Source organism: Cupressus sempervirens, chromosome 6, assembly GCF_028749045.1.
Source record: "Cupressus sempervirens isolate cs-2001-9-10 chromosome 6, ASM2874904v1, whole genome shotgun sequence".
Lineage (NCBI taxonomy): Eukaryota > Viridiplantae > Streptophyta > Pinopsida > Cupressales > Cupressaceae > Cupressus > Cupressus sempervirens.
In genome coordinates, this window is record NC_143123.1 from 320,972,777 (window position 1) to 320,999,808 (window position 27,032).

The 27,032-nt window shown below is 35.1% G+C and overlaps 1 protein-coding gene across 12 annotated transcripts in view; it reads right to left on the bottom strand.

Moving 5' to 3' along the window:
- Positions 1 to 26,330, bottom strand: part of BSH (transcription regulatory protein SNF5, putative (BSH)) — a 269,940-nt gene extending 243,610 nt beyond the window's left edge. For 4 of the 12 annotated variants that reach the window (XM_089788052.1, XM_089788051.1, XM_089788050.1 and 1 more), the window contains exon 1: positions 26,007 to 26,330. In XM_089788052.1, the coding sequence (XP_089644178.1) occupies positions 26,007 to 26,053 (47 nt within the window). In that variant the 5' untranslated portion in view covers positions 26,054 to 26,330. Of the gene's footprint in view, positions 1 to 25,891; positions 25,949 to 26,006 lie in introns of those variants that run through there. The other 8 variants (XM_089788055.1, XM_089788056.1, XM_089788047.1 and 5 more) reach the window with 4 other exon arrangements.
- Positions 26,331 to 27,032: the final 702 nt, after the last annotated feature.

Consider the following 27,032-nt stretch of genomic DNA (forward strand, 5'->3'; position numbering starts at 1 on the left):
TGTGTGTGTGTGTGTGTGTGTATATATATGTATAGAGAGAGAGAGAGAGAGAGAGAGAGAGAGAGAGAGAGAATGTTACCATTAAAGCCTACATGGACAAAGAAGGTAATACGATGATCACAATTGATGTTTGTGAAGGTATAGTCAGCAATGCCAATATACACATCATCGGTTGAACTTTGGTCTCTGGTCTATGTACCAAGTGAACAACGATGAGTATCGGGTGGAGAAGTAGAAGGAATAGGAAAAAGATACAGGGGAAAAGATTTCTATACATCATCAATTCGATATGAGGAAAATGGTAATCACACTATTAAGACACACTCTGCAGCAAAGTATTAAAGACAGCGGAGAAAAGACATTAATAAGAAGTGAATATCAATATATAGTCATCGGTTCTGATCAAAAGATCAATAAACAGATATAAGATAAATATAAGGAATACTCTTTAAAAGTCAGAAAAGATGGAATAAGAAAGAAGTGTGGAAAGTATTGACTTACAAATATTATATCTGACTTCTATTGCGGGCCAATATAATGTCATTTATGTATATATAAAGTTATGAGAAAATCAAGATTACATACAATATGTGTGCATGTGTGTGTAGATATAGACAAATAGATAGATAAAGGAAACCATCATTAAATTTAATTTGATGAATATTCTTAAACATTCAAGTAAATATTTATATATTGAAAATATCTACAATCCTATAACTATATGGCTAAGAAGAGATGACTGAAATGTTACCAAGGAGGGGCTTGTACAAATCCAAGCAATGGATCTTTGTCCCAAGATAGGGTGGGGATCAGCGACCCTAAAAACATTGAGGGTGTCATACCAAGAAAGGTTTAAGGGTGTGATTCGTAGACTTTGAGGGAATCCATTGCAAGTTAGTGTCTAGGCAACTTGGGTGACATCTTCTCCTCTGTCTTTGAGCTGAATTAGTAATAATGTTGAATATGTGTGTTAACAAATATACAGATAACTTCAATCTCTAAGATGAACAGCTAATCCTATGAGGGAACATTACAATCCAAATCCTAAAAGAGAAATGTAGGATAAATTGAGGTCCTGACAGGGGACATCACAAATGGTATCAAAGCATGATCCTGCCATCCTACAGGGTAAATAATAAACATAAAATCATTTTAGTGGGTGGAAATGAACTTAAATATATGTAAATATTAAGAGAAACAAATTATGAATAGACCGTGGTTGTGATTGCATCATAACTAACTGGATCAAATAGAGGAGATAAGTTGGAATTTGTAGTTTACCAATTCTCCAAAGCTAAGTAAACAACCCCAAGGGATGGAATTGTCATAGTGGGATGTTCCTACCTCTTGAGCGCCAAGAGCTGAGTCATCATAATGGGACACTGCATGCTCTTAGGCTTAGTTGGGTTGAGCAGTTTACAGGCACCCTCTCAAGGTTTTCCCATGGTTGATTATGAAAGACACATTCAGCATTCTTTGTTTTCTGAATGAACCTAACAATGTCTATTATGTGTATTATGTGTATACTTTGTGTCTTCATGCAATAATGTATATGCTTTGTGTCATCAATGTATATACTCTATGTATGCTTCATGCCTTCCTACATCCACATCCATATGTATGCTTTGTTTCTTCAAGCATTAATGTGTATGCTCTGGGTATATTTTGTGTCTTCACATATTCACGTATATTTCTTCAAGTGTATACTCTATCTAGAAATAGAGTTTAAAGGTTCAATTATTAAATATATTGTTGCTTGAGGACAAGCAAATTTGGTAGGGTCGGACTATCATGACCCAAAATTGTCATAAAAGCTATATATATTGCAATAATTAATCAATATAACATTATTATTAATCTATAATACAAATATAGATTATCAATATTAACCAATCTATCTATCTATCTATATTATTTATAAACATTGCCTAATATACAATTAATATTATTAATCAATGATGATATTAATATAATCAAACACAAAATATAATAATATATTAGCTGGCAATAGTAACAAAATCATTAATAATATTAACTAGTGTATTAGCAAGCAACCAATGGTCACGTTGTTGAGATGTATCTTGTCGATGGAAGGAGTATATTAAGGAGTAGAGAATGCAGGAATAGGAACACAAGGGGAATGTTGCAGGAGCACCTCTGCTAGAGGAAGTCAAATAAAGAATTATGATATTTTGAGCACCAATAGATAAATTAATATTCGATCACATTTGATGAAGTCCAATGTTATCATGTTGAAAATATTTATATATAGGAGCACAATCTGCAAGATTGATGTGCCAAATGTAATTAAAAATCTTTTATAACTGAAAGGCAATCTAAGCAGTCATTTGTAACTGTCCAAAATTATTATAAATGAGGCAGAATATCGAAAGAAAAAACACAATAGAGAATGAGTTGAAATGTAATCTAGTTTATGCCTCTGGCTGTCGACAGTCGGGAATCTTTGGTATTTTGTAAGAAATAATAGAACCTCTATTTTATTTGTGTTTACATTGGTATCGGTTCCCTGGAATTTATTCTGTTTGAGTTTCAAACCAATTTCCTGTTTGGTTTTGGTATAAGCTTCAAGCTGATTTAATAAGTTTCTTCTAATATCATCAGGTTGTGATCTGGAGTTTCTAGCTTTGAAAATATCAGTATTGGCTTCTGTCAAAGAATGAAAATCATTTCATCAAACATATGTGGACAAATTGCAGATTTTTGTTAGTTTGTTTTGGGCATGTACTTGGTACCGATTCCAAGAATCAGTTGCTCCATTTTATTTTTTTAAATTGAATAGTCTTGCCCACAGTATTGATTATGGAACTTAATGGAATCTGACTTTAACATGTTTGAATCAGATTGAGAATCAGAAAAATCTGATTTTTATTAGCTTCCTTGTTATGTTAAAGTCGTGCCTCTTTCAACTTGCAAGGTCTGGAAACATGGAAGTTCAAAAAATCAGTCTTTTTGTTATGCCGATAAGTGCAGATTTTTATACCATTCAAGAAGAATTCTAATTTGAAAATACTATAGTAACACGGGGACGTGCCCCCCCCCAACTTTTTGACCCTCGCACCAGGGACGTGGACGCACCCTGGATGTGGGGACTTCGTTCCCTTGTCCCTAGCGGCACCACCGGATTCCACCACCTTCACTGAGGATGGTGGGACGTCTCAATGTTAACTATTTGTTGAATTGACTATTTATGTTCAATGTTCGATGTTCCAATTCAATGCAATGTTCAAGTATTTACTCTTTTACATCTTTGTGTATTATATTGCAATACATCTTTTCATAACTAGCATTTAAGTACCATATGTATAGTATATACAACTCCCCCGGTCCCTCGCTGCCGTCCCCAAATTAAGGCCCCTCTATTTCATTTTTCCGGAAACTTGTCCCCCTATTCCCCCATTCCCCCACCCCCCAAGGCGGTGTAACTATGGAAAATACTCAGTTCTTTGAGCAGATTTTCTTTTATATGTGATTGACTAAATATTGGAAAGTTTCTTAGTGCAGATTTGGGTATTCAAATTCTGAGTTTTTAAAAGACTATAAATGGATCATGGAATCGATATTTTATTCCCACAACAAGAAAACAATTTTCAGATTTATCTATGATTTGATATGTTTTGGGTGTTGACCATTTTGAAGTAGAATAATCTGATTTTTTGTATGAGCAGATTTTCTCTACTTTTAAAATATTTTAGGGATTCCATTCGGGGGGACATGGAAATAAGATAGAAGGCTGATTTGAAGAAATTAGGAATTAAAATGTTTAAATGAGAAGCCTTGGCTGACTTTGGCCACACGAACAATATGGCGTTGTCTCTCTATGCACATTTTGACGGTGAAGTAGTTGAAGCTTGCAGATTTGGATTTGAGCTTCTTTTTTAATTTCATGGTATTTGTAGACATGAATCCACTGTTGAGTCCCTTGAGTATTTAATTCCTTAAGGAGAGTTCTAGTGTCGATACCTCCTCTGCATCAAGGAAGGGGAACAAAATAATAATGAGGACATCAATTAGTATGAAAATAGAGAGAAGGAAGATAGTTTCTTCAAGAGTTGTCTGCTATGCTTAGCATTGTAGTTGCAAATAAAGACTACCATAGCTGCCTTACGAGATAAAACGAATTATGTCTGTAGAACATTGACTTTTAAGGGGAGAACGAATTATTGTCCTCTATAAAACAACACTGAGAAGGAGAGCTTACATGACTAGGGACAGACCCTATGCTATTGGTAATTCAACATATAAGTTTAATACCCCTGCATAGAGATAGAGAGAGAGAGAGAGAGAGAGAGCATACAAATGTTACCATTAAAGCCTATGTGGACAAAGAAGGCAATACGATGATCACAGCCAATGTTGGTGAAGGTATAGTCAGTGATACGAATATACGCATCATCAATTGACATTTGGTTTCCGGTCTAAATATCAAGCAAACATCAATGAGTATCATGGGAAGATGTAGGAGGAATAGGAAAAAGATATAAGGGAATAAGACTTTATATAAATCATCAGTTTATATGAGGAAAATGGTAATCATAGTATTAAGACGCAACCTCCTGCAAAGTATTATAGATAGTGGAGAAAAGACTCGAATAAGAAGTGAATATCAAAACACAATCATTGGTTCTGATCAAAAGATCAATATACAGATATAAGATAAATATAGGGGATACTCTTTAAAAGGAAGAGAAGACGGAACAAGACAAATGTGAAATGTATTGACTTATAGATATTATATTTGACTTCTACTATGGACTAATATAATGTAACACACACACACAGACTTACAGAAATTATATCTGACTTATTATGGGCCTATATAATTTCTATAAGTATATATATATATATATCTATATATATATATAGTGATAATAATAAATCATGATTATATATACAATTATATATATGGTATATAATCATGATAAAATTAAAATGTATATATAGAGAGGGGCAGTTTGATAATCATGGTGTTTATATATATATAATATGGTATATAATCATGATTTTATTTATATATATATATATATATATATATATATATATATATATATATATATATATATATATATATATATATTCTATTTTTTAAATTTTTTGATAGGTAGTAGGCCATGAGGCCCAAGATTGTGAAGAAATTAAAAGACCCATCTTAATTGGGCATCAAAGATAAGAGATGGGTAGGAAGCCTTAGTTGAGCCCTTACAGATTTTCCTCAGATAAATTTAACCAATTTTAGCACCCATTATTGATTTCAGAATTTGTATCTTTATTTCTCAAGAAGTCCTTGGATATAATACCTGAAAAACAAACTTGACTACGATCAAGTTGTTAAAAGATTAAATGAATGTACTCCATATTCAGAAATAAAATATTATTAGTAAAAAAAATTATCTCCTCCTAGCTAAAAAATTTCAAATCAAACAGTACAAATGAAATATTGAAAATATTTTTAAATTTCTTTTACATGACATCTATTAATATAAAACTTCCCATAATTGTAATGATATTAGATTTTAATGATCAATATTGTTATTCAAGAGATTCATACATTTTCATCCTCTACATCAACATAAAGCAAATAATTCATTGACAATCATCCTTATCCTTACATATAGAAGTAAAGGCTTGAAGCCAAATTACTGAGAAAGAGTAACATATGAATCAGACAATTCATCATAGGGATCATTTGGCTTAATAAATGTCGTCAATATCCTCCCATAAGCCAACTTGATCTTCCTTCATAAACTGATCAATCCAGTCATACCCAGGAGGGTATCTAACATGAAGAAAGTACATTAGGTAGTCCACATTTATCCTTATGACAGATTTCGACATTTTAAAACTTTTGCGATCTTCAGTGAATACAATAGGAAAAAGAGGAACATTATTCCTCGCCATCATATTAATGTCATAGTTACATGGTCTATGTATCATTCAGTTTTCATTGATATTTATCAACACCTTTTCTAAATCGCCTAGATACACGTTCTTAAAAAGTCTCCTGCATAGAAGCTCTACGTCGTATTTTTCAGCTTCCACCATATGAATCATTGCAACAAACATTGATGCAATGTCAAAGGGAACTCTGTATCTGTCAAGATTAAAAATGAACTCCTTTCCCAGTATTTTGTATACTACTCTAATGACCAAAAAATGTGTAGACATCAACATATCTTTTATTATGATTCCCATTATAGGCCCATCGGATGTTATTTGAAATGCAGGTCCGCGAAGCTTAATGATAGTTTCCATACTTGGACCTAATGGATATTGAGCCTATATTACACTAACGTATAAATCTTGCTTTATATAGATAGCTTGTCTGTGATAGGAGGAAAGTGAAGTGATACAAACTGAACCGAAATGTTGAAAATGACTAAGGATTAATTTGTCTATAGTAATATAATAATCTAAACCAGCTATAGTAATAAAATAAACTAAAATTGTTTCCTACTTAATTGGATGGTTATCCAAGAATCTTAAAAGACACGAAAACAGCATGCCCTAATGCAAGGACTTAAAGGAAAGTAGTCTTGGTGTGAGAGGATTATCAAAGGCAGGGAAGCGTTCCCTTTCTAGTATAGATTGAGTGTTCACACTCAGGATACACCAACAAAAAGGGAAGGTTTCCAATCTAAGATTACAGGATGCATTAATCACCATCTACAATCCATCCTGGTCTGATAGCATAATGATCTTTGTAACAATGAGCGATATAGTCCAAGATAAAGAAAAGACCAAACCTAAAGAGCTGAATCTAGTTGATAAATAAAAACAACTACCATTTGACTTTGAAATCCAACAAACACCAAGTAACAAAACTAAGAAAATCTATAACAGAGAATAAACTAAAAGAAAGACATGCAGATCCTCTGTGTGAAAGAATACAAAGACGATTTAAAGAGAAATGTCGAAGGGGCAATCGTTTCTGGGGATATAGTTATGTTTGGGAGTATGACTCTCAAACATACTATTACGATATGATAGTGTCCGTAAAATCTCAGGATATACCAGCATGGCAACTGTATACACGTGTGTGCATGTATGTATACCAGTTCACCATGTGACCTGATATGCATGCATATACACACATATGCATAGACATTAAATTTATATTGCAGAAATCATCCTTTTATTAATCTGATTCTATCATTATCAAACTGAGCATGAAAATCTGAGTGATCAGATTATATTTCTCTTGGATTGAGCATTATATTATTGCTATAATATCGATCATGTATTGATCAAGCAAATGATCAATTGTCTTCTATGGATCAGAGATAGTATTACGATTTGTTTATTTACTAATCACTACCGATTAAAGGATCAGGTCCTTTAGTGAATTGTTAATTATAACATCATATCTCTTCATGGATGAATAGACATGTCCACTCATGTCTTGACTATTGGTGTGGATATAAATATCTACCAATTCAAGAGATCATAATCATCAAAATCAATAGATGATTATATCTCTTCAGATTGGGACTGCAGTACAGTGATCGAATAAACACTAATTCAGCTTCAGACCTGTAAATCTATATTCAGTATTTTTCAATATTGATTTAGCATCTTCTTTAACATGGTATCAGAGCGAGGTTTTGAACTTATGGGAACAATCTGAAATATTCAAGAAAGTAACTTATCTTTTGGCTCATACCTTGCCATGAGGTATTCGGAGGAAAAGTTGATAAAATGTTGTGTAGAGGTTAGGATTGGAGAGAGCTTTTTCTAAGTTGTTGTGAATGATCAACATCAAAGCTATTTCTGTGGTTATGTTATCAAATAAAAAAGGAGCCATTGACATGAGTACTTTGAGGAATTTTGCATCAGAAGGGCTTCTTCGTATTCCAGCTCTCATCACATGCTGAGAATGTGCTGCATTGAATATAGAAACTGAAGAGTCATAATGTTCATAGAAAATGATATATCTGCAGCTTTTACAAGAACTATGCATTGCTGGTGTCGAAGTGCGCAGTTCGTTTGGCAGGCAACTGAGAATTTGGTGGACCACTGAAAATTTGGGAACCTTGGGCTCCAAATGCCCAACCTACAAGCTGAATACAACCAACAATAAATGACCTGCCAGCAAGAAATATGCCAACCAATGAGGATTGCCGGTACTGTGTCATGTGTCTTGGGTGTTTGATGGGTGTCGAGATGTGGATTGTCAAGTGCTGAATTCAACATCCCTATGTCAGTTTATTGTTCCTATATAACATTCAAACTATGGGCTACAGCCACGTGGAATTCTAAATTGTTGGGCTGGAGGACCACAGATATTGCTTTATTGTGGTTTTCCGGCAAACTCATTGGATTATGGATTAAAACTGCATGGTGAGACATGTATAATGAAGTACCACTGGAAGCTTTGAATACTGTGGTTGTTGGCTGGTCTTGCTTTTAAATTTTAATACACTGCAGATGTGGAGTAAAACTTTTGATGTCAATATTTGTTTGGCTTCAGAAGATTATCATAATACCCATAACTGCCGAGTTGTTCAATTGAGCACAATAGCAGGGGTGGATCACATCGCTCATTTTCTTTCATACGCCTGAAGGTCCCAACAAATTACCTAAAGTATTAATAATTTGAAACATATGAAAGTATGTTTATTTGTTCTAATGAAAAAAAACATTCACACATCTGGAGACGGTAGTTGGAACGACTCTAACTAACTAGAATCTATATAAAGTCTATTTCTAAGTTCAAAATATGATGAATGGAAGAAATCTGGGTGCTGGATGTAAGAAAGAAGTGTGCATGAATTCACAGAGACTAGCAGAACTGAGGGATGTTTATGCTATTTGAAAATTGATAAATTGTACACTTGTGGACTTCACTCATTGAGCAAAGTCGTTGCTATCACAACCTCTTATATTTGAAGTGCAAGTATTATACAACATATCAGAGATGACATCATAAACAAAGCATAATTATATTTCCATATTCGAGATAGCTCATAACAGCAGATCCCATGATCATATAAAGAATATCAGAGACATCATCCTGCCCATTGATCTCCCCGTCATAACAGCATATTATTCATTATCTATCAGGATAAATAGTTGGTGCTGATGGAAGTGAGAAGAGAACATACATGGATTAGCTATGCATAGTTTTAAATACAAAGATTCCACCACTGAAAATGCAGCTAAATTTCTTATTTGTGAGACCATGATTTATGATTGGGCCCATCAATTCTTCTTGATGATATAAATTATCAAGATTGGGCATGCTTTGAGAAGTAACTTTGTTGAGACACTTGTGAGTATTGAGATTCTAAGAGCTACAAGATATGATATAAGAATGAGAATTTTACATTGTAGGGGTGGGGGCAACAATAATCAATGTCTCATTCTCATTGTTTGACGAATGCTTATATGGAGGCATTTTTTTAAAAGATGCATATGGACCTTCATTACAGAAACTCGCATCAGGGATACACAGATAAGTATTCATTATTTCTTGAGTATTGCATTTACCTGCTCACTATAGTCTCTCTTATTTACTATTCTATATGTACTATAAAGAGCTATTTGCTTTGATCTTTTTCTTTGTCTCTAGGGATTTCTTATAGGAAAAGAAGAAATGGAGCATTAGATATGCTACCGAGGCATTGTATAGGACTCAATCTTAGGACTATAGCTCCAAAGTGGTTTTGGTTCTTAGTCATATGTTGATCATGCTAGAAGTTGAGTCTATTAATGAAAATTATCTTCTATGGCTGAAATTACCTAAGAAGGATATCTTTTCTCTAACAATGTAATGTCCCCATTTTTAGCAGGTTCTTGCAGTTGGCCAAGTCAATTCACCATCGCGACCCTCATGTGCTAACAATGGGATTTGAGAGTCTCAGTTGTGTAGTTATGGGCTTTCCAGCAGCCTATGGTATGTTTTGACTCCGTTTGAGGGACTAACTATTTATAGTAAGTCAATTGTTGGTTCCAATGAGCTCAGTTGAGTTAGAGGATTTGGAGAATGCTCTTAGTTTTTATTTCGGGCTTCCAGTTTGAGCTCCAAGAATATTGGAGAAAGCGTCTATTTATAGTAAGTCACCTCGTCAAGTTCATTCATCATCTTTCATCATCAAGATCACTTTAGTGCTGTCAGATTTTGATTCTGATGCCTCTTTAGTTGTTTTCGCAAGACGGGCGAATTATTATTATTATTCATATAAATACGCTGAGGTTGCTATTTGTGATAGTGTTGTTGATTGGTCACCTCAGTATCATAGCTCGTTGGAACCGGGACGAAAAGTTTTAAATCATGGGAACAAGAAACTGTGGCCTTACGTGTTAGAATTTGAAGTTATGCTGAAAAAGGTCATTTTCGAAGCCAAAAGCAATTAATAAATTAGTTTATAATGGCACTTTATTATGTTTTAATGTTGTGTGTGGGAAGCTTCTTAAGTGAAGTTCATTTGGGAAACTTTGTGCCATTTGGAGATTATAAATATGAGCCCATTTGATAAGTAAAGCATCTGATTATTTGTTTATCTCTTTGCTTTGTTGTTTTTGTGACAATTATGAGTCTGAGGTTTTGTGCCCTTGCTAAAGTAAAAGGGTTTTGGTTCTAAGTTGTGCTTTGATTCCACAGCTGAAGTATTGTGGAAATAGTTCTACGAATTATTTATCTTCTTGTAGCTAGAAGAAATCAATTGGGGTTGTAGCTTCTTGGCTGTAGTGACTGTAATTAAGAAGCAGATTGGAGATTGATCAACTACTTCATTGCATGGCTGATGGGAAATGTGACTAGCTCTAATCGTGCCTACTTGTGATTTCATTTGGAAGATTACTATGCATATCTGTGACCGCCGCCTACCTCCCTGTGGTAGCATTTGATATTATTTGGGCTCTATGAGTTTTTCCTTAGTGGCTGCGAACTGGTTTATGAGCCCTGTGGTTCATCTCTAAGGACTGCAAGTTGATATTTGGGTCTGCAATTATATATTACAGACCTGCACTAATGTCCATTGGCCTGCAAATGTTTCCTAAGTGCTATGGTTTGAAATCTGGTGCTTGCAAATTGTTCTTACAGAGGTGGCATTGACTTTTGGACTGTACGAATCTACATTCAAGCATACAGACCAGCGTTTTGGGAGTTAAGATAGTCATATTGGTAGTGGACGCTACATTGGCATGAGAGTTTACAGTTTGCTTCAAATCAAATTCTTCATAACCATATTTTGAATGTTTGTAATTTCCAGTTGCCATCGGTTATGTTAGCAATCAGAATTTGCATTGAATAGACTAGATGTCTGATTGGAATTACATTGATGCGTTGAATGAACTGTTGTAAAGTGAGGATTAGTGAATTCAATTCTTGCAAATCTATTTGGCATTGTCATTTATAATTTGTATCAATATTCTTTGCAAAAAATCGAAATGGAGAAACAAATACATCCGATCAGGATTATTAACAGAAATAACGAAGTTGTTAGACAAGTGTTTGATGAAATGTCAAACCTTAGAGTTTGAAAGAAAATTGTTGTTTGATTTAGCCATAACCAGGCCAAGGTTATTATAGACAAGAGGGAGCAACAAGAGGATCTGATTAAATTGATCTTCGAGGATAGATGAATACTTAAATGCTTGCAGTCATGGGACTAAGTTGATGGTTGAAACATTTTTGAAGAAGGGGAAAATAGCATTCAGAAAGACTCTGACATTATATTAGAATCAATCTTGGACAAAGAGGTCAAGAGGTTGACGAATGTACTTAAAGCTTTAGAAGGAAGCCAAATCCGAATGAATACCTAATGTAGCCAAATCAGGGGATAAATCCACAATTTATTACATTCACTCCTCTTACTATGGAATCAGACAAGTACATTTGTGTATGGGAAGTTGCTCTTGTGAACAATGTTGTGATTATCAAAACTAATAAATCATGTGCCTGATGACGAGTTCTTTGGAACAAGATATTTTTCATGATTGGAGTATATGAACAAGACATGTCTCCGTCTCAGAGGGAGCAACTTAAGGATCTACATTTGTTGGCATCCAATGATATTCATTCCGAGGGAGTAGACCATGACAAGATGGTTTCTCTAACTTTTAGTTGAGGTACATGATCACTGAAGAACAAATGATCGACATTCTCACCAAGCCTCATGCTAGAAGAGAAGTTTTGTGTACCTTTGATACAAGCTTGACATGTTGGAGAATGAAGCCTTAGCTGAAAAGGAACTCTAGCATTAGTGATCTGTTATTTATATCCTTGCATATTCTTTCTTTTGAGAGAGAAGTTTGATGTGAAGTCATTATTTTCACCCTATGGATTGAGCCATAGTGGATCTACCCTTTGAGATGGTTCATGGTGGATCTCATGTGTGTGATGATATGACAACACCACATGAGAGAATCTGTATCAACTCTATGTAAAATCCTTTTATTGTCATGTGTGTGACTCCATGACTTTATGAGCCCCTTGTGTATATTACTGAAAGCTGACGATCTTTCTGATAATGTACACTTGTATTTAACATTGTAAGGTGACAACTTTACAATGTTCACTATCATGACGAATAGCATGCTGACTTGATATTCATGGAAATATTTTGATAGTTAATATCTCTTGGACTTATTGATAGATATCATGCTGACTTGATATCAGTTGTGTATCAATATGTTGTTTATGAGATAATCATGGTGGATATTATGTGACGTAATATCCATGGACATGACATGATATGTTATGGTAGACATCATGCGACGTGATGTTAATGCACATACCATAGCTAGGATATACTAATGTCATGTGACTTGATGTTGTGTATACTCCTTGATATCACATGTTAGGCGATATCTAAACTAGTTCTTCCCTAGCTAAGAGGGAGTATTAAGATATGATAGCGTCAGTCAGATCTCAGGATATACCAGCATGGCAACTGTATACACGTGTGCGCATGTATGTATACCGGTTCACCATGTGACCTAATATACATGCATACACACATATGCATAGACATTAAATTTATATTGCATATATCATCCTTTTATTAATCTGACTCTATCATTATCAAACTGAATTGAAAATCTGAGTGATCAGATTATATTTCTCTTGGATCGAGCATTATATTATTGATCATGTATTGATCAAGTAAATGATCAATTGCCTTATACAGATCAGAGATCATATTAGGATTTGTTTATTAACTAATCACTACCGATTAAAGGATCAGGTCCTTTAGTGAATTGTTAATTATAACATCACGTCTCTTCATGGATGAATAGATGTGTCCACCCATGTCTTGACTATTGGTGGGGATATAAATATCTACCAATTCAAGAGATCATAATCATTGAAACCAATAAATGATTATCTCTTCAGATCAGGACTGCAGTACAGTGATCGAATAAACACTAGTTTAGATTCAGACCTGTCTATATTCAGTATTTTTCAATATTGATTTAGCATCTTCTTTAATACAGACTATATCACTAGAAACTAGTACCCCTAACTATAATGCCTAGGATTATGTTTCTTGCTTTAAATAAAGGAAAGCAAATGCCTAACTAAGAAACCCATACCACGTGGTTCCTACCGTTTACAAGGAATATGTCGTCAGAAGAAAATTAATCAAATTTCTGACCGAACCCTACATCTTGGAAAATTATAATGGACATAGAAAAATCTACAGATGTAAGGAGAAGTAACCAATGAAAATCGAAAGTTTTTATAATTACAAGTCACGAAGATAAGGTTCCTTATCTAGTTTGCTGTGTCCCTGTCAAAAATAGGTCTAAATCCTCTGAACCAAGTAGTTTCAAATTTAGAAACAATTATTTACCATAATTGAATTAGAATAGAAACTTACCAAAAACCAAAATGGATTATGTGTTAATAAAACTATAATATAATAAACAAGATTGTGAATAATGCCTATGGCCAACAACATTATAGTATCTAAAGACATTTAAAATCAAAGAGATCAAATTTCCACAATCCATTGTATTAAATTGAGTTGTTTCTGGATTCGATTGTGTAAAGATTTTTGCCATCAACGTTCCGAATCACAGTGTGTGATCCATCATCAAGATGAAAGAGAGCAAGAGATGCAAAACAAAGTCATAACTTAGAAAAGTACCAGTTAGCAAGAACAGAATGAAGTAGTGGATTAAAGACTAAAAATCACTTTAAACATGTTGATAATTTGTTTATGGTTATACTAAAGCCTATCTATAGTTCAGACTTCACATTTAGCCTATATAGTGTCTCTGCCTCGTTCTTAATGGTTAAAAAACCCTTTTTTTATATAATAGATTTAAGCTGATACTTTGTAATATCTACTTAAAGTGTTGGATTTAGAAACAAATCAATTTCAATCCATTCATCCAAGTATAAGATAATTAAAAGTTCATTAAGTGAAAAGGTCAAAACTCATATAGGACAAATAAATTTTAAATATTGATTAGATACATCAACCGAATTGAACTTACTGAAGAAAAACAAACAGAGATACGTTTATTGAATAAAGAAGATTTAAGCTGATACTTTGTAATATCTACTTAGAGTGTTAGATTTAGAAACAAATCGATTTCAATCCGTTCATCCAAGTATAAGATAATTAAAAGTTCATTAAGTGAAAAGGTCAAAACTCATATAGGACAAATAAATTCTAAGTATTGATTAGATACGTCCATCAAATTGAACTTACTGGACTGAAAAACAAACAGAGATACGTTTAGTGAAAAAAATCATAGCAATAAAATGGATTCCTAAAGATCTCGAACTATTGATACTTACGAATTCCTACTTTATGATCTACTTTGAACCATTTTAATCAAAAGACCTGATTTCTACTCATTTCTAGTTAAACAAAAATGCTTAGTAATATAGCTTTAAAGTAAACACATGTCTCCATATAGATTTCAGTGATAATGTCTAAAATTCATATCCAGTACCTTCAACACATCCCAAATTAGAGAAGAGAATCTGGATTAATTATGAAAAAGATCCTTAACATAACCTTGATCCTTCTTTCTACAGTTACCCTTGTAATAAAATGATATAATGGAACTATCTATTTAAAATATGAAACTTGCAGAATCTACTAATATGAAGGAGATGGATTCAAACATAAGCTTCATAAATTTTACCCAATAAGTCTTCGATTATACCAGCTATATAATAGAGATTGAAAAGTTAAGTTTCAAATTCTAAATTTTATCAGTTCTTACTATTCCTTTACAAATTTAAACACTTAGAACCATAATGCAAAATCAAGTAGTATTTACCATTAATCAAGACAGAGCTAAGAAACCTAAGCCCTAGATACTATAGACATCGTAACCTAGCTTCTGAGTACTCCTCATACTTCTGGTCGACAGATCTGGATAAGCTCTTCATCAGTTTCTTCTCCATCCTCTGTGATTCCATAGCCTGCTTTTGTTGATGAAGCTTTGGCCTTTTTTGGGTTGCTGGATTTTATTAACCTTGGTAAAATAAATTTGAAGTCTTTGTGATTTTCTTCATCAGTGATAGGTGGGATATCCAATTTTGCCTTTTTGGACATTGGGGTCAGCTACTGGTTATTCTTTTCCTTAATCACATTGCACTAATGTAGAAGAAAATAAACATTGGATTCCATTTCAGGCCATGCTGTATTGAATATAGCCTGATCCCTGATTGACATTATTGGTCCCTTGGGAATTTTTGCTAGTTTGAGGCTCCCTGCTGGCCAATTTTTGCTAGTTTTGGTAAGTGTTTTTGTCACTAATGCCAAAGAGGGAGATTGTTGGAATAATGATACATTTGTCATTAGTTACAACACTTATTTGATTCTGAATGCTTACCGAGTTCATCACTCAGTTTACAGTTCATACCGAGCATTCGTTGGTTACCAAGTATGTTCAGCAGTGTTTACCGAGTCAGGAAGGTAAATGAAAGTTTTAGTGTTTACCGAGTCAGGAAGGTAAACGAAAGTTTTAGTGTTTACCGAGTCAGGAAGGTAAACGAAGGATTTAGTGTTTACCGAGTCAGGAGGGTAAACGAAGGATTTAGTATTTACCGAGTCAGAAAGGTAAATGAAGGATTTAGTGTTTACCGAGTCAGGAAGGTAAATGAAGGTTTCAGTGATTACCAAGACAGAAAGGAAAAAGAAGTATTCAATGCTTACCAAGTGAATTGAAAGAGTTAGTTTCTACCGAGTGACACAATGTTTACCGAGTCACCAGTGGTTACCAAGTTCCAAGCTTCTCATAGTGATTAGTACGGACCAAGCCCCTACCTCTACCGAGTGCATGACGATGCCGCGTAATGTAGTGGATACCGAGTGTCAGAAGGTCACCGAGTAAGTTTGAGGAACCTGAGTTTTCTACTATCTGGCCGACTTAGTAATATTTTGTCCACTTGTGTTTGGCCGACCTTGTTGTTGTAAATATTGGAATGGTATATATGTAATGTATTGTACCATTTACAAAAGATATAATGAAGAAGAGTAACAGTCAAGCAAGAGCGAAGTAAGAATGTAATTGAGCGAATTGAAAAAGAATCAGCAACGAAGTATTCAGCAAGGTTATCAAGGAGCAGCAAAGATATATCCATCACATCAAGTGATCAGTACATAAGATCTAATCAACAAATCAGTTGCAAGCAGATCCACTACTTCATCCTAACAGGTGAATCAGTTTTGTAAATCCTTTAACAGGGTAGACTTAACAGTCTTATGTAAATCTCCTAACAGAGTGCATACTTCATTGTATGTTTGTAAATCCTCTAACAAGGTGGATCTAGCAGTCCTACTTGCTCCTAACAGGGCAGATCACCAGAAGTGATCACTGTAAGCCTTAACCGGCCAACTTTATACTGCAGTATTGAAGTTTCGTGGGCATCATCCCCACCCCAGTTTTACTTTCAATTTGAAAGGTTTCTGGGTCACCAAATCAATGTGTTAATCTTTTCATGCGTTCAGTAAAGTAGATGAACGAATGGTGAATTTGTTATTATGCTGAATTGGTTTAAATTTTAAAGCTTACTGATTCACCCCTCCCCTCTCAGTAACATTGTTAGACCTGAATATTTCCAACAGACTCTGTTGCCCAAATAAGCTAAAGCACTGGTCTTTTTATCATTAAGTATTGGATTTATATTTGAAGTTAGAAAATCTATAACTTCCTTCTTGCAAACCTCAAATCCATTGTTAAAAACCTTATACAAAACATTCATTTCAAACTATCACATTACTCCATATTAATCGAGTTCAAAGTCCTTGCCAGCCAGAGAAATCCGAAAGCTTGAATTCTCTATAGAAAAGCCTTAAACCAGGCAATCAGCATTTGAGGTGAAGGTCTACCCGCCTGAGCGTCGCGAAGCCTAAAGTGAAGGGGAATCAAGGTGATTCTCTTTCATCGGCCAAAATGGATTGTGGAATCCTATCAGAGAAGTGGCTAGCTCTTGGATTTCCACTATGCGGTTTTGGGAACCAACACATGGGTCCAAGTTTGTTTGGGCCAAGTGAATGATTTCTTGAGATATAATAATAGCTTCTAGGATGGATCTATTGGGGGCCGAGATTATCTTAGGGAGCAACAGTTTTAATCTATTAGCGACAATTTTAGAAAAAAATCTTATAAACTGTGTTGCATAATGATATGGGTCTAAAATCTCCAATGGTTTCGCACTCAGATTTCTTAGGTACAAGGGTCACAAAAGTGTTATTAATCTCAACTAGGAGAGACCCTGCATTCCTAGAGGCTTCAATGGCTTTATGAAGATCATTTCCAATAATATCCCAGCATCTTTGAAAGAATTTTGGGTTAAAGCCATTTGGGCCAAGAGCTTTGTCTGGATTCATCTGGAAGACAGCCAATCTAACTTCTTCGAGAGAAATAGTCTTATTTAACATCTTGTTATCTTCTTTTGTTATAAGGTTGGGGATGGAAGATAACCATCTTAGTTTGAGCTATAAGATTAGATTGATCTTTCTTATTGTAAGTTTTAGTGAAAAAGTTAACTATTTCTTCAAAGATCTCCTCTAGTTCTTCAAGAATCTTACCATTACTATCTTTAATCTTGGAAATCCTATTATTTACTCTTCTAATCCTAGAGCTATTGTGATAAACTTTGTATTCTTATCACCTTCAAATAGCCAAATCTCACTAGATTTTTGTTTCCAAAAAATTTCTTCCCTCGATAGAACCTCTTCCAATTTTGCAAGTAGTTGCTTTTCTTTTAAGAAACATTCATTACCATTTTTGATAATGGTGTCATTAAGATCAGCTTGTTCATTCTCGATAGTTGTTTTTTCCTCAAACATATTGTTGAAGTGTTCTTTATTTCAAGAAATCAAATTTAAATTTACATGTTTCAACTAATATATAAATTTGAACATATTTAATCCTCCACCGAGCATTCTTCCTACCAAGTTCTGATTAACTTATAGAAATCCTTATGTTCCAGCCACATATTTTCAAATTTGAACAGATGCTTAGGAGAAGTCTATGATTCTGAGATGCTTAGCCTAACCAAGAAATGACCTGAGCCAAAATGATTAAGAATTTTTGCTTCAAAATCAAAATTAGAGGAAAGGTCTCCTTTTAGGAAGAACCTATCAAGTTTCTTAAAGATACTACTTAAACACTTCCTTCTATTGGTTCACATAGATATATTGTTTTTAGTGGAGATTTCAGATAAACTATTAGATGTGACCCAAAAACTAGAGTCTTTTTTGGTTTGAGAAACAAAGTTGCTACCTCCTTTTTTCTCTGAAGAATCTAAAATCGCATTGAAGTCTCCTCCTAAAATAAAAGTTTCATTAGAATCCTTATTCAACAATTCGCTATGTTGGTTCCAAACCTCGCTCGTCTTTAGTGCTAGTAGGCTCATACACATTAATTTTAGTGAAGGTTAGAGTACCATAAACACTATTAACTTTAGCACAAGTCCAATTCCTTTCGTTACTAATGTTGGTTACCTTGACTTTCCTAGGATCCCATAGTAAAGCTAAACCTCCCGAAGCACCAATGGATTCAACCCCGGTGGAATTCCACAAGTTAATCTTATTGCTGAATTTGTTGTATTCTTCTTTATTTAATTTAGTTTATTGAAGTAAGACTAAGTTTGTATCAAGAGTTTTCAAGCTCCTTTTCAAGAGTCTTTGTTTGTTAGGGGCATATAGTCCCCTAATATTCCATGTAGTTATCTTCATTTGGGGGTGGAAAGGACCTTCCCCCTTCCAACATGAAACAGATTTGTTATTTTTGATTGATTACCTGTCATTCCGTCTTTCTTCCTAAGTTCGGAGAGGCATTTCCTTCCTCTATTCTTTTTACATTTTTTTGCTATCTTAGGGTGATCGAGACCCTCCATCCTAGTAGCTAAACCTAATTGTTCTTCATGGTTTAAATCTGGATTAGAATTAGGAGAATGAGATTCAGACTCAATTTCTTTGACTATATTTTCAGCTAGATTAGCTTTGAATTCCCTTATTAAATCATTATCCTCAATTCTATTTAGGTTCCCGACATCCTCCTACAAGCTTGGATTAGTTGTTGATGTGGGAATACCATTTTGAGTAACATTGGGGTAAACTTCCTAAAGAAGATTTAGTCCAATTTGTGGATCTAAACCAATTTCTTCAGCCCAAACGTTGATTTTGTTTTGAGGAACACAATTGGCATCCTGATAACATTTGTTTGTGGGAAAAGGTACCCCTTCCTCTAGGTGAGAAGAAAAGAGATGCCATGAGGCAATTTCTTCTTCACTAACTTCAACATGAGTATCCATTATATCCTTCATTAGATTATTTAAGATTGACATAATTTTTTCTACATTTTTAATGTTGTTATCAATTTCTCGCAAGTTCTTAAATTTACAGAAGGTATTTAGATGATTGTTATCGTGTTTTGGGTTATTGTCCAAACTGGGTGAGTAATGCATTTGAGCATCCATCAATTTTGGGGCACCTACTATTGGAGAACTAAGGGATGATGTAGACAAATTTTCCTGCTTATGATTCAATTCTCTATCAGTAATAGGCTGGGAAGGATTCTCAAGGGAAAGCGGTGTGAGTTTAGGAGAGCGCTTAGAATCCATAGATAATTGGGACTCATTCCCGATTCAATGGAATTTATAACTGCTTCATCTGATTTAAAGGGATTACCAATTTCAAACCCACCTTGTTCTAGGAAATGTAAAACAGTTGCCATTCCTACCTGACAATGATCAATCTCATTAAATTTATTCATTAAATCTGTACCAATAAATGCTATCTTGGATCTAATACTACCGCTGAAAATCGATGAATATAGATTCGAATTATTAGTGATTATTTTGATCAGTTTTAGGGTTTCTTTTGTGGGGAAATTCACTAAAATCTTGATTGAATTAGAAGATAGAAAAATTTTGGGTATTCCTCAGAAACCCCCAACTTATTGCCAATTTTCTCTAATATTGTGGTGTTCATTAATTCCACAGTGAAGTTTGGAAATCAAATCCACCCAAAGATTAAAGAAATGGGTAAAATTGATAAAACCATATTGGTGCTCCATTCAAAAAAAGATATTGAAAAACTTTGAGTTCTAAAGTTGGGCCAGAGATAAGGTTTTTTTTAGTATTCTAATTCAAACATTCAACAAAAATAAAGCCCTTTTCCAGTTTGGTTATACGTACCTCTCCACTAAATTTCGATGAAAGTCAAATGCATACTTGAAGTCAGAAATTGTACTACCTGCCCAGAATGCAATAAGAACTAATTTATGGCATTCTTCCCATAATCTATCAGTCATAGGATTGCTAATGATCAAATATTCTGTTTCATCCTTTTTTTATTGGTCTTTCTTCTGCTCTTCATTCAAATTGTTGTTATCCATGGTCAATCTGTAAGCCTTCCATTCTTCGGCTAGGTTTGTTCCAATCTATTCTCCAAGACCAAACCTTTGTAGTATTTTGTTTTGCGAAAATAATTTTCCGAATGGCCAAAAGCTTCTGTATTGCTTAGGTTCCTGATTTTTGACATTTTTCGCTTCAAAATGTTCAAAATCGAGGTTTGTTTGAAGATGCGATGTTTGATTTTTGTAATCCGATGCCCCGTTGAATTGTTTTCTAGTAAATTTCAGAAAATGTTTTGCTCCTATGCTACCAATATACTCTGGGTTTTTGCATGCCTGCTCTGGATATTTCATTGCCCAAAAATGATTCCTATCCTGCTACCGCTCAACATCCTGATCCTGCTCCTGCCTAAAAAAAAAAAAATCCAGTCCCATGATTTTTGTGATATCTATATATTAAAACTTGTACATTATATGTATATCTATATATTTTATTATTATAACTATAACTATAGATATCGAGATATATATATATATATATATCAAAGAGGAAACCATTATTAAATAATTGAAAAATATTCTTAAACATTTAGATAAATATTTATAGATTGAAAGTATTCAATCTTGTTACTATTTGGCTAAAAAGGGAAGACTAAAACGATAACAAAGAGGGACTTGTCTAATTCCAAGCAACAGATCTTTGTCCCAAAACAGCATAGGGATCAGTGAGCCCGAGTGCCTTGTAAGCATCATATCAAGAATGGCTTAAGAGCGTCATCTGTAAACTTTGAAGGTATTCATTGTAAATTGGTGTCTAAGCAACTTAAATAACATCTAGTCTTTCCATCGTTGAACTGAATTAGTAATAAGGTTAACAAATATACAAATAACTTAAATTTATAGGATGAACAACTAATAATATATAAGAACATTACAATCCAAACCGCAATACAGAAATGTAGGATAAATTAAGTCCCCAACAGAGGACATTACATTAATACCATTTTTTTCCATCTTTCTCGTAATACGAGGAGGCAGCGAAATTGTGTCTCTTAAATTCAGGACTACAAGGGCAGGTTTTCGAGAATCTTGAGGTTAAAGCTTCCCTCAAGAATTCAAAGAAAGCGTTGTCCAATTTTTCCAAATTGGCTTTTCGAAGGTCCGTAATGGTAACAACGCTAACTTTTGGGAAGAATAGTAATAGTAGAGGAAAGCAAGCGGCTTGCCAAACCCATAGGGGCATTTCTAATTTATTCAAAAATTAATTTGAGTTCCAATAGTGTTGCAAGTGTTAATTATTGTTAGTTGGACAGCTGTTATTTCTGACCTGGAAATAGCAGCACTATTTATGGGTAGCTTGGACAGCTGTTCGTCCTTATCTATGAATAGCGGTTGTATTTATGGGTGGTTTGGACAGCTGTTTGTCCACTTGCCAAAAATTAGTAAATGGTTATTATTTACTAATTTTAGAGATTCCCTTTTGGACACCTTGCAACCAATTCTATTATTGGCTGTTGAGTTGTCTTAATCTTAGCCGTTGGTTTGATTTAATCTCGGTCGTTGGTTTACCAACGAGAGTAGTATAAAAAGGGGTCTAGGGGGCATTTGGAGAGCAAGGCAGGAAGCTTTTGGAGAAGCAGTTTGCAGTGTTAGCAAACAGTCTTGCAGTGTTAGCAAGGGCGCAGTGTTAGCGCAGGGATAGCAGTGAGAAATATCAGCGGGAGAAATTAAGAGGTTGTCGGAGTTCTGCCAGTGTGAGGCAAGGAATTTTGTATCTCTTGATTTGCTGAAGTTTAATATAATTTCTCATCTGTAGAACTGGTTTTCCCTTAGGGGTTTTTCCAGGGACAATTTGTCCGAAAATATTGTGTTGATTCTGTTGCGCATTTCTTTCCGTATTTTAAGTGAAGTTGCAGTTGTGTTATTTTTCGATATTAGCTGGGAATTTATTTTCAGCAGTTTAATAATCATTTGTGATAGGAGATTAATAATCAGTGACTGCAATAGTTTGATTTTTCACATGGTATCAGAGCATTGTTAAGGGTAGAAGAGTTTTGCCCTAGGAAAGAAATTTTGATCTCTTTAGATTTATTATTGCTTTAAACCCTTGAGATGGCTTCAGCTGGTTTGAGAGATTAGGATAGATTGGATGGTGCCTCAAATTTTGGTGTCTAGAAGGCCAGAATTTCTTTATTGTTGGAAGAGAATGGTATCAAGGATTATGCTACCAGTGGTGTACCTGTACCAACGGATGCAACACAGCTTGCAGCATATAGGAAGGACGATGCCAAAGCGAGGAGGATTATCCTTGATGGTGTCAAGGATCATATTGTTCCACATATCTCGAAGCTAGATACAGCAAAGAAGATGTGGGACGCCATTCTAAATCTGTACCAGAATGCTACCACTAACAGGAAGTTGATTCTCAGAGAGAAGCTAAAGAATACCCGGATGAATCAGGGAGAAGACGTCACAAGTTACCTCACCAGGCTCAGACTTGTCAAGGATGAGTTAGCAGCTGTTGGAGATAGCCCTAGTGATGATGAGCTAGTGAGAATAGCCCTAAATGGGTTTACTAAACAATGGAGTGTCTTTGTTCAAGTTGTCAGTGGACGAGATACTTTACCGAGTTGGGATCGACTATAGACTGATTTCACTCAGGAGGAGTTTAGACTAAGTCTTGTCAATGGGGCCAACAAGAGTCAGAAAAATGAGGTGGAACAAGAGAACGTTGCCCTAGCGGGTAAAGGGAAAGCAAAGAAGGGATCTAGCAAAGGATCAAATTCACAAAGTGAAAAGAAGAAGAAGGACCTTTCTAAGGTCAAGTGCTTTGGATGTCACGAGTTTGGCCACTATGTTAGTGATTGCCCAGAGAGGAAAAAGGGTAAGAAGCAGGTGGCAGCTTCAGCAAGTGCAGAAGAACTCTCCAGCAGAATGGAAGATGAGTTTGCACTCATAGCTTGTATGGTTAGCTCAACCTCACAGTGTGTTTGGTATATAGATAGTGGGGCGTCATTTCATATGACAGGAGTTAGAGAGTACTTCTCCAGTTACAAGGAGGAGGACACCAACATCCAGATTTCTATGGGAAACTTGTCCAAACTCAACCCTGTTGGGAAAGGGACTGTTCAGTTTCAGAGGGAGAATGGAAAGATAATTCCTCTTCATGATGTGCTATATGTGCCGGGCTTAGGTATGAATTTGATTTCTGTATCTGTTCTTCAGGATAGGGGGTATAATGTACTCTTTAGAAGGACACATGTGTTGATTAAGCACAAGGATTGGAAATCACCCATAACTATTGGAGTTAGGAGTGGTCGCCTTTATAGATTGCAGTTTGATACTCCTAAGGCACTTATGAGCAACAATAATCCTAGAGATCTTGGAGAGCTATGGCATAGGAGGTTGGGCCATATTCATCATGGAGCACTTGGATTGCTTCGTGAGACAGTGACAGGTGTTCCGGATGTGAGCACAGAGCATGACGATGTATCTAAGGAGAAGGATGTAGATCCCACTTTATATAGACAGGTGATTGGTTCGCTTATGTATTTGGTCAACACTAGGCCAGATATAGCATTTGCAGTTAACTCTCTTAGTCAGTTCATGGTTGAACCAAAGAGAATGCATTGGATAGCGGCTAAGCATGTGCTATGTTACTTGCATGGTACAGTCGAGTATGGGATCAGATATGTTCGAGGTGAAGGTATCAGGTTGATAGGCTATACTGATGCAGATTGGGCAGGAAGTACAACGGACAAAAGGAGCACTTCAGGGTGTTGTTTCAGCTTGGGATCAAGAATTGTATCTTGGTTCAGCAGGAAGCAGAAGTCTGTGGCTCTAAGTTCAGCAGAAGCAGAATACATAGCAGCTAGCATGGCGACATGTGAAGCTATATGGCTTCAGAAGTTGTTAGTAGCCTTGTTTGGTCAGAAGGTTGAGACTACTGTGATACATTGTGACAATCAGAGTTGCATCAAGTTGTCTGAGAATCCAGTGTTTCATGATAAGTCTAAACATATAGATATCAGATATCACTTCATCAGTGATTGTGTACAAAGGGGAGTTGTTCGACTACAATACATACCTACAGATGAGCAGGTAGCAGACATTCTGACGAAGGCTTTGGGAAAGGCCAAATTTATCTTCTTCAGAGATAAGATGGGTGTCATGCAGAACAGCTTCCTCGCTAAGAGGGAGTGTTAATTATTGTTAGTTGGACAGCTGTTATTTCTGACCCGGAAATAGCAGCACTATTTATGGGTAGCTTGGACAGCTGTTCGTCCTTATCTATAAATAGCGGTTGTATTTATGGGTGGTTTGGACAGCTGTTTGTCCACTTGCCAAAAATTAGTAAATGGTTATTATTTACTAATTTTAGAGATTCCCTTTTGGACACCTTGCAACCAATTCTATTATTGGCTGTTGAGTTGTCTTAATCTTAGCCGTTGGTTTGATTTAATCTCGGTCGTTGGTTTACCAACGAGAGTAGTATAAAAAGGGGTCTAGGGGGCATTTGGAGAGCAAGGCAGGAAGCTTTTGGAGAAGCAGTTTGCAGTGTTAGCAAACAGTCTTGCAGTGTTAGCAAGGGAGAAGCTTTCGTGAAGCAGTTTGCAGTGTTAGCAAACAGTCTTGCAGTGTTCGCAAGAGTACAGAAGAAGAAGCGTTTTGGAGAAGGAGTTTGCAGTGTTAGCAAACAGTCTTGCAGTGTTAGCAAGGGCGCAGTGTTAGCGCAGGGATAGCAGTGAGAAATATCAGCGGGAGAAATTAGGAGGTTGTCGGAGTTCTGCCAGTGTGAGGCAAGGAATTTTGTATCTCTTGATTTGCTGAAGTTTAATATAATTTCTCATCTGTAGAACTGGTTTTCCCTTAGGGGTTTTTCCAGGGACAATTTGTCCGAAAATATTGTGTTGATTCTGTTGCGCATTTCTTTCCGTATTTTAAGTGAAGTTGCAGTTGTGTTATTTTTCGATATTAGCTGAGAATTTATTTTCAGCAATTTAATAATCATTTGTGATAGGAGATTAATAATCAGTGACTGCAATAGTTTGATTTTTCACAGCAGGAGTTATTGAATCACGTGTAGGTCGAAACTTACAGCATTTCCTACAAACCCAATATGTCACAGCAAATTCGGACAATCCTTCAAACTTCTTGTATCAAAAAGAGAAGAACTGTTGGCATTGTTAAACCGCAAATAAATGTCAACTTACATTCGGAACTTGGTGGAATTCTTAGAAGCCATCCCCGTCCCTTTCATTTCATTTGCTCGGCAACAACTGTAGGAAGTCCCAGCTCTGCTACAGTAAAGTAAAGTAGCGCGTCCGGTTTCTATTTGCCAACTTTGGGGGCGGATATATGTTTCTGCAGGATTTGTGAGCGTTAAAACATGATGCGCGGGATGTCTGCAAACACGTACAAGAGGGCGAAGAAATTATTTACAACACCAAACTTGGCCCCTTTGTGATTATTTTTTTACAAGTACGGGGCTGTATTCGGTTTCAATTTTACTTCTTGCCCTATAACTCTAGTCAACGAACTCCTCTCAGTGTTTTATTTTAGAGTGTTTTAAGCAAATCAAATTAAAGATATTTTATTTTATTTATCTAAATTTTAGATAAAAATTAATTACAAAAGTTTTGTAATTTGTTAAAATATGATTGGCTCATACAAATTATCTAATAAGAGTGGATTTTCAGAAATATTTGTTTGAAATTGTAATTTTTACTTCATTTTTAAGGTCACAATAATATTATTAGTTTAATTGAAGCATTTTCCTACAAGAAAGAACATCATTGTTATTATTATTTGGTAGTGACTAAATTTTTTTTAAATTTAACAATAATATAATTATTCAAATTTGATTGTAAATACTCTTTTATTTCAAATATAATACTATTCTCTAATAATGATTGAAGCATCTTTATTATGCATTTGAACTTGTAAAGTTTTGGTGGTTACACGGCTCCTTTATTCTTGCCATAGTGATCATTGTCTCATTTCCATGCCTTTGATATTTCTGCCACCACCTGCATTTAGCTAATGCTTCTATATCCACTCTTCGAAATTCTATTTTTGTTGCATGAAGTCTTTGGAGTTCATCATTATCTAGTTTTATATGTTGCTTTGAAAAATCCCTAGTTTTATGCTACTTTAAAATCCCTTTTAGTGTGAAATTTGTACATCCATGTTGCTTTATCTATTGAACCATAAGTGTCATTTTTCATGAGTGGCAATGC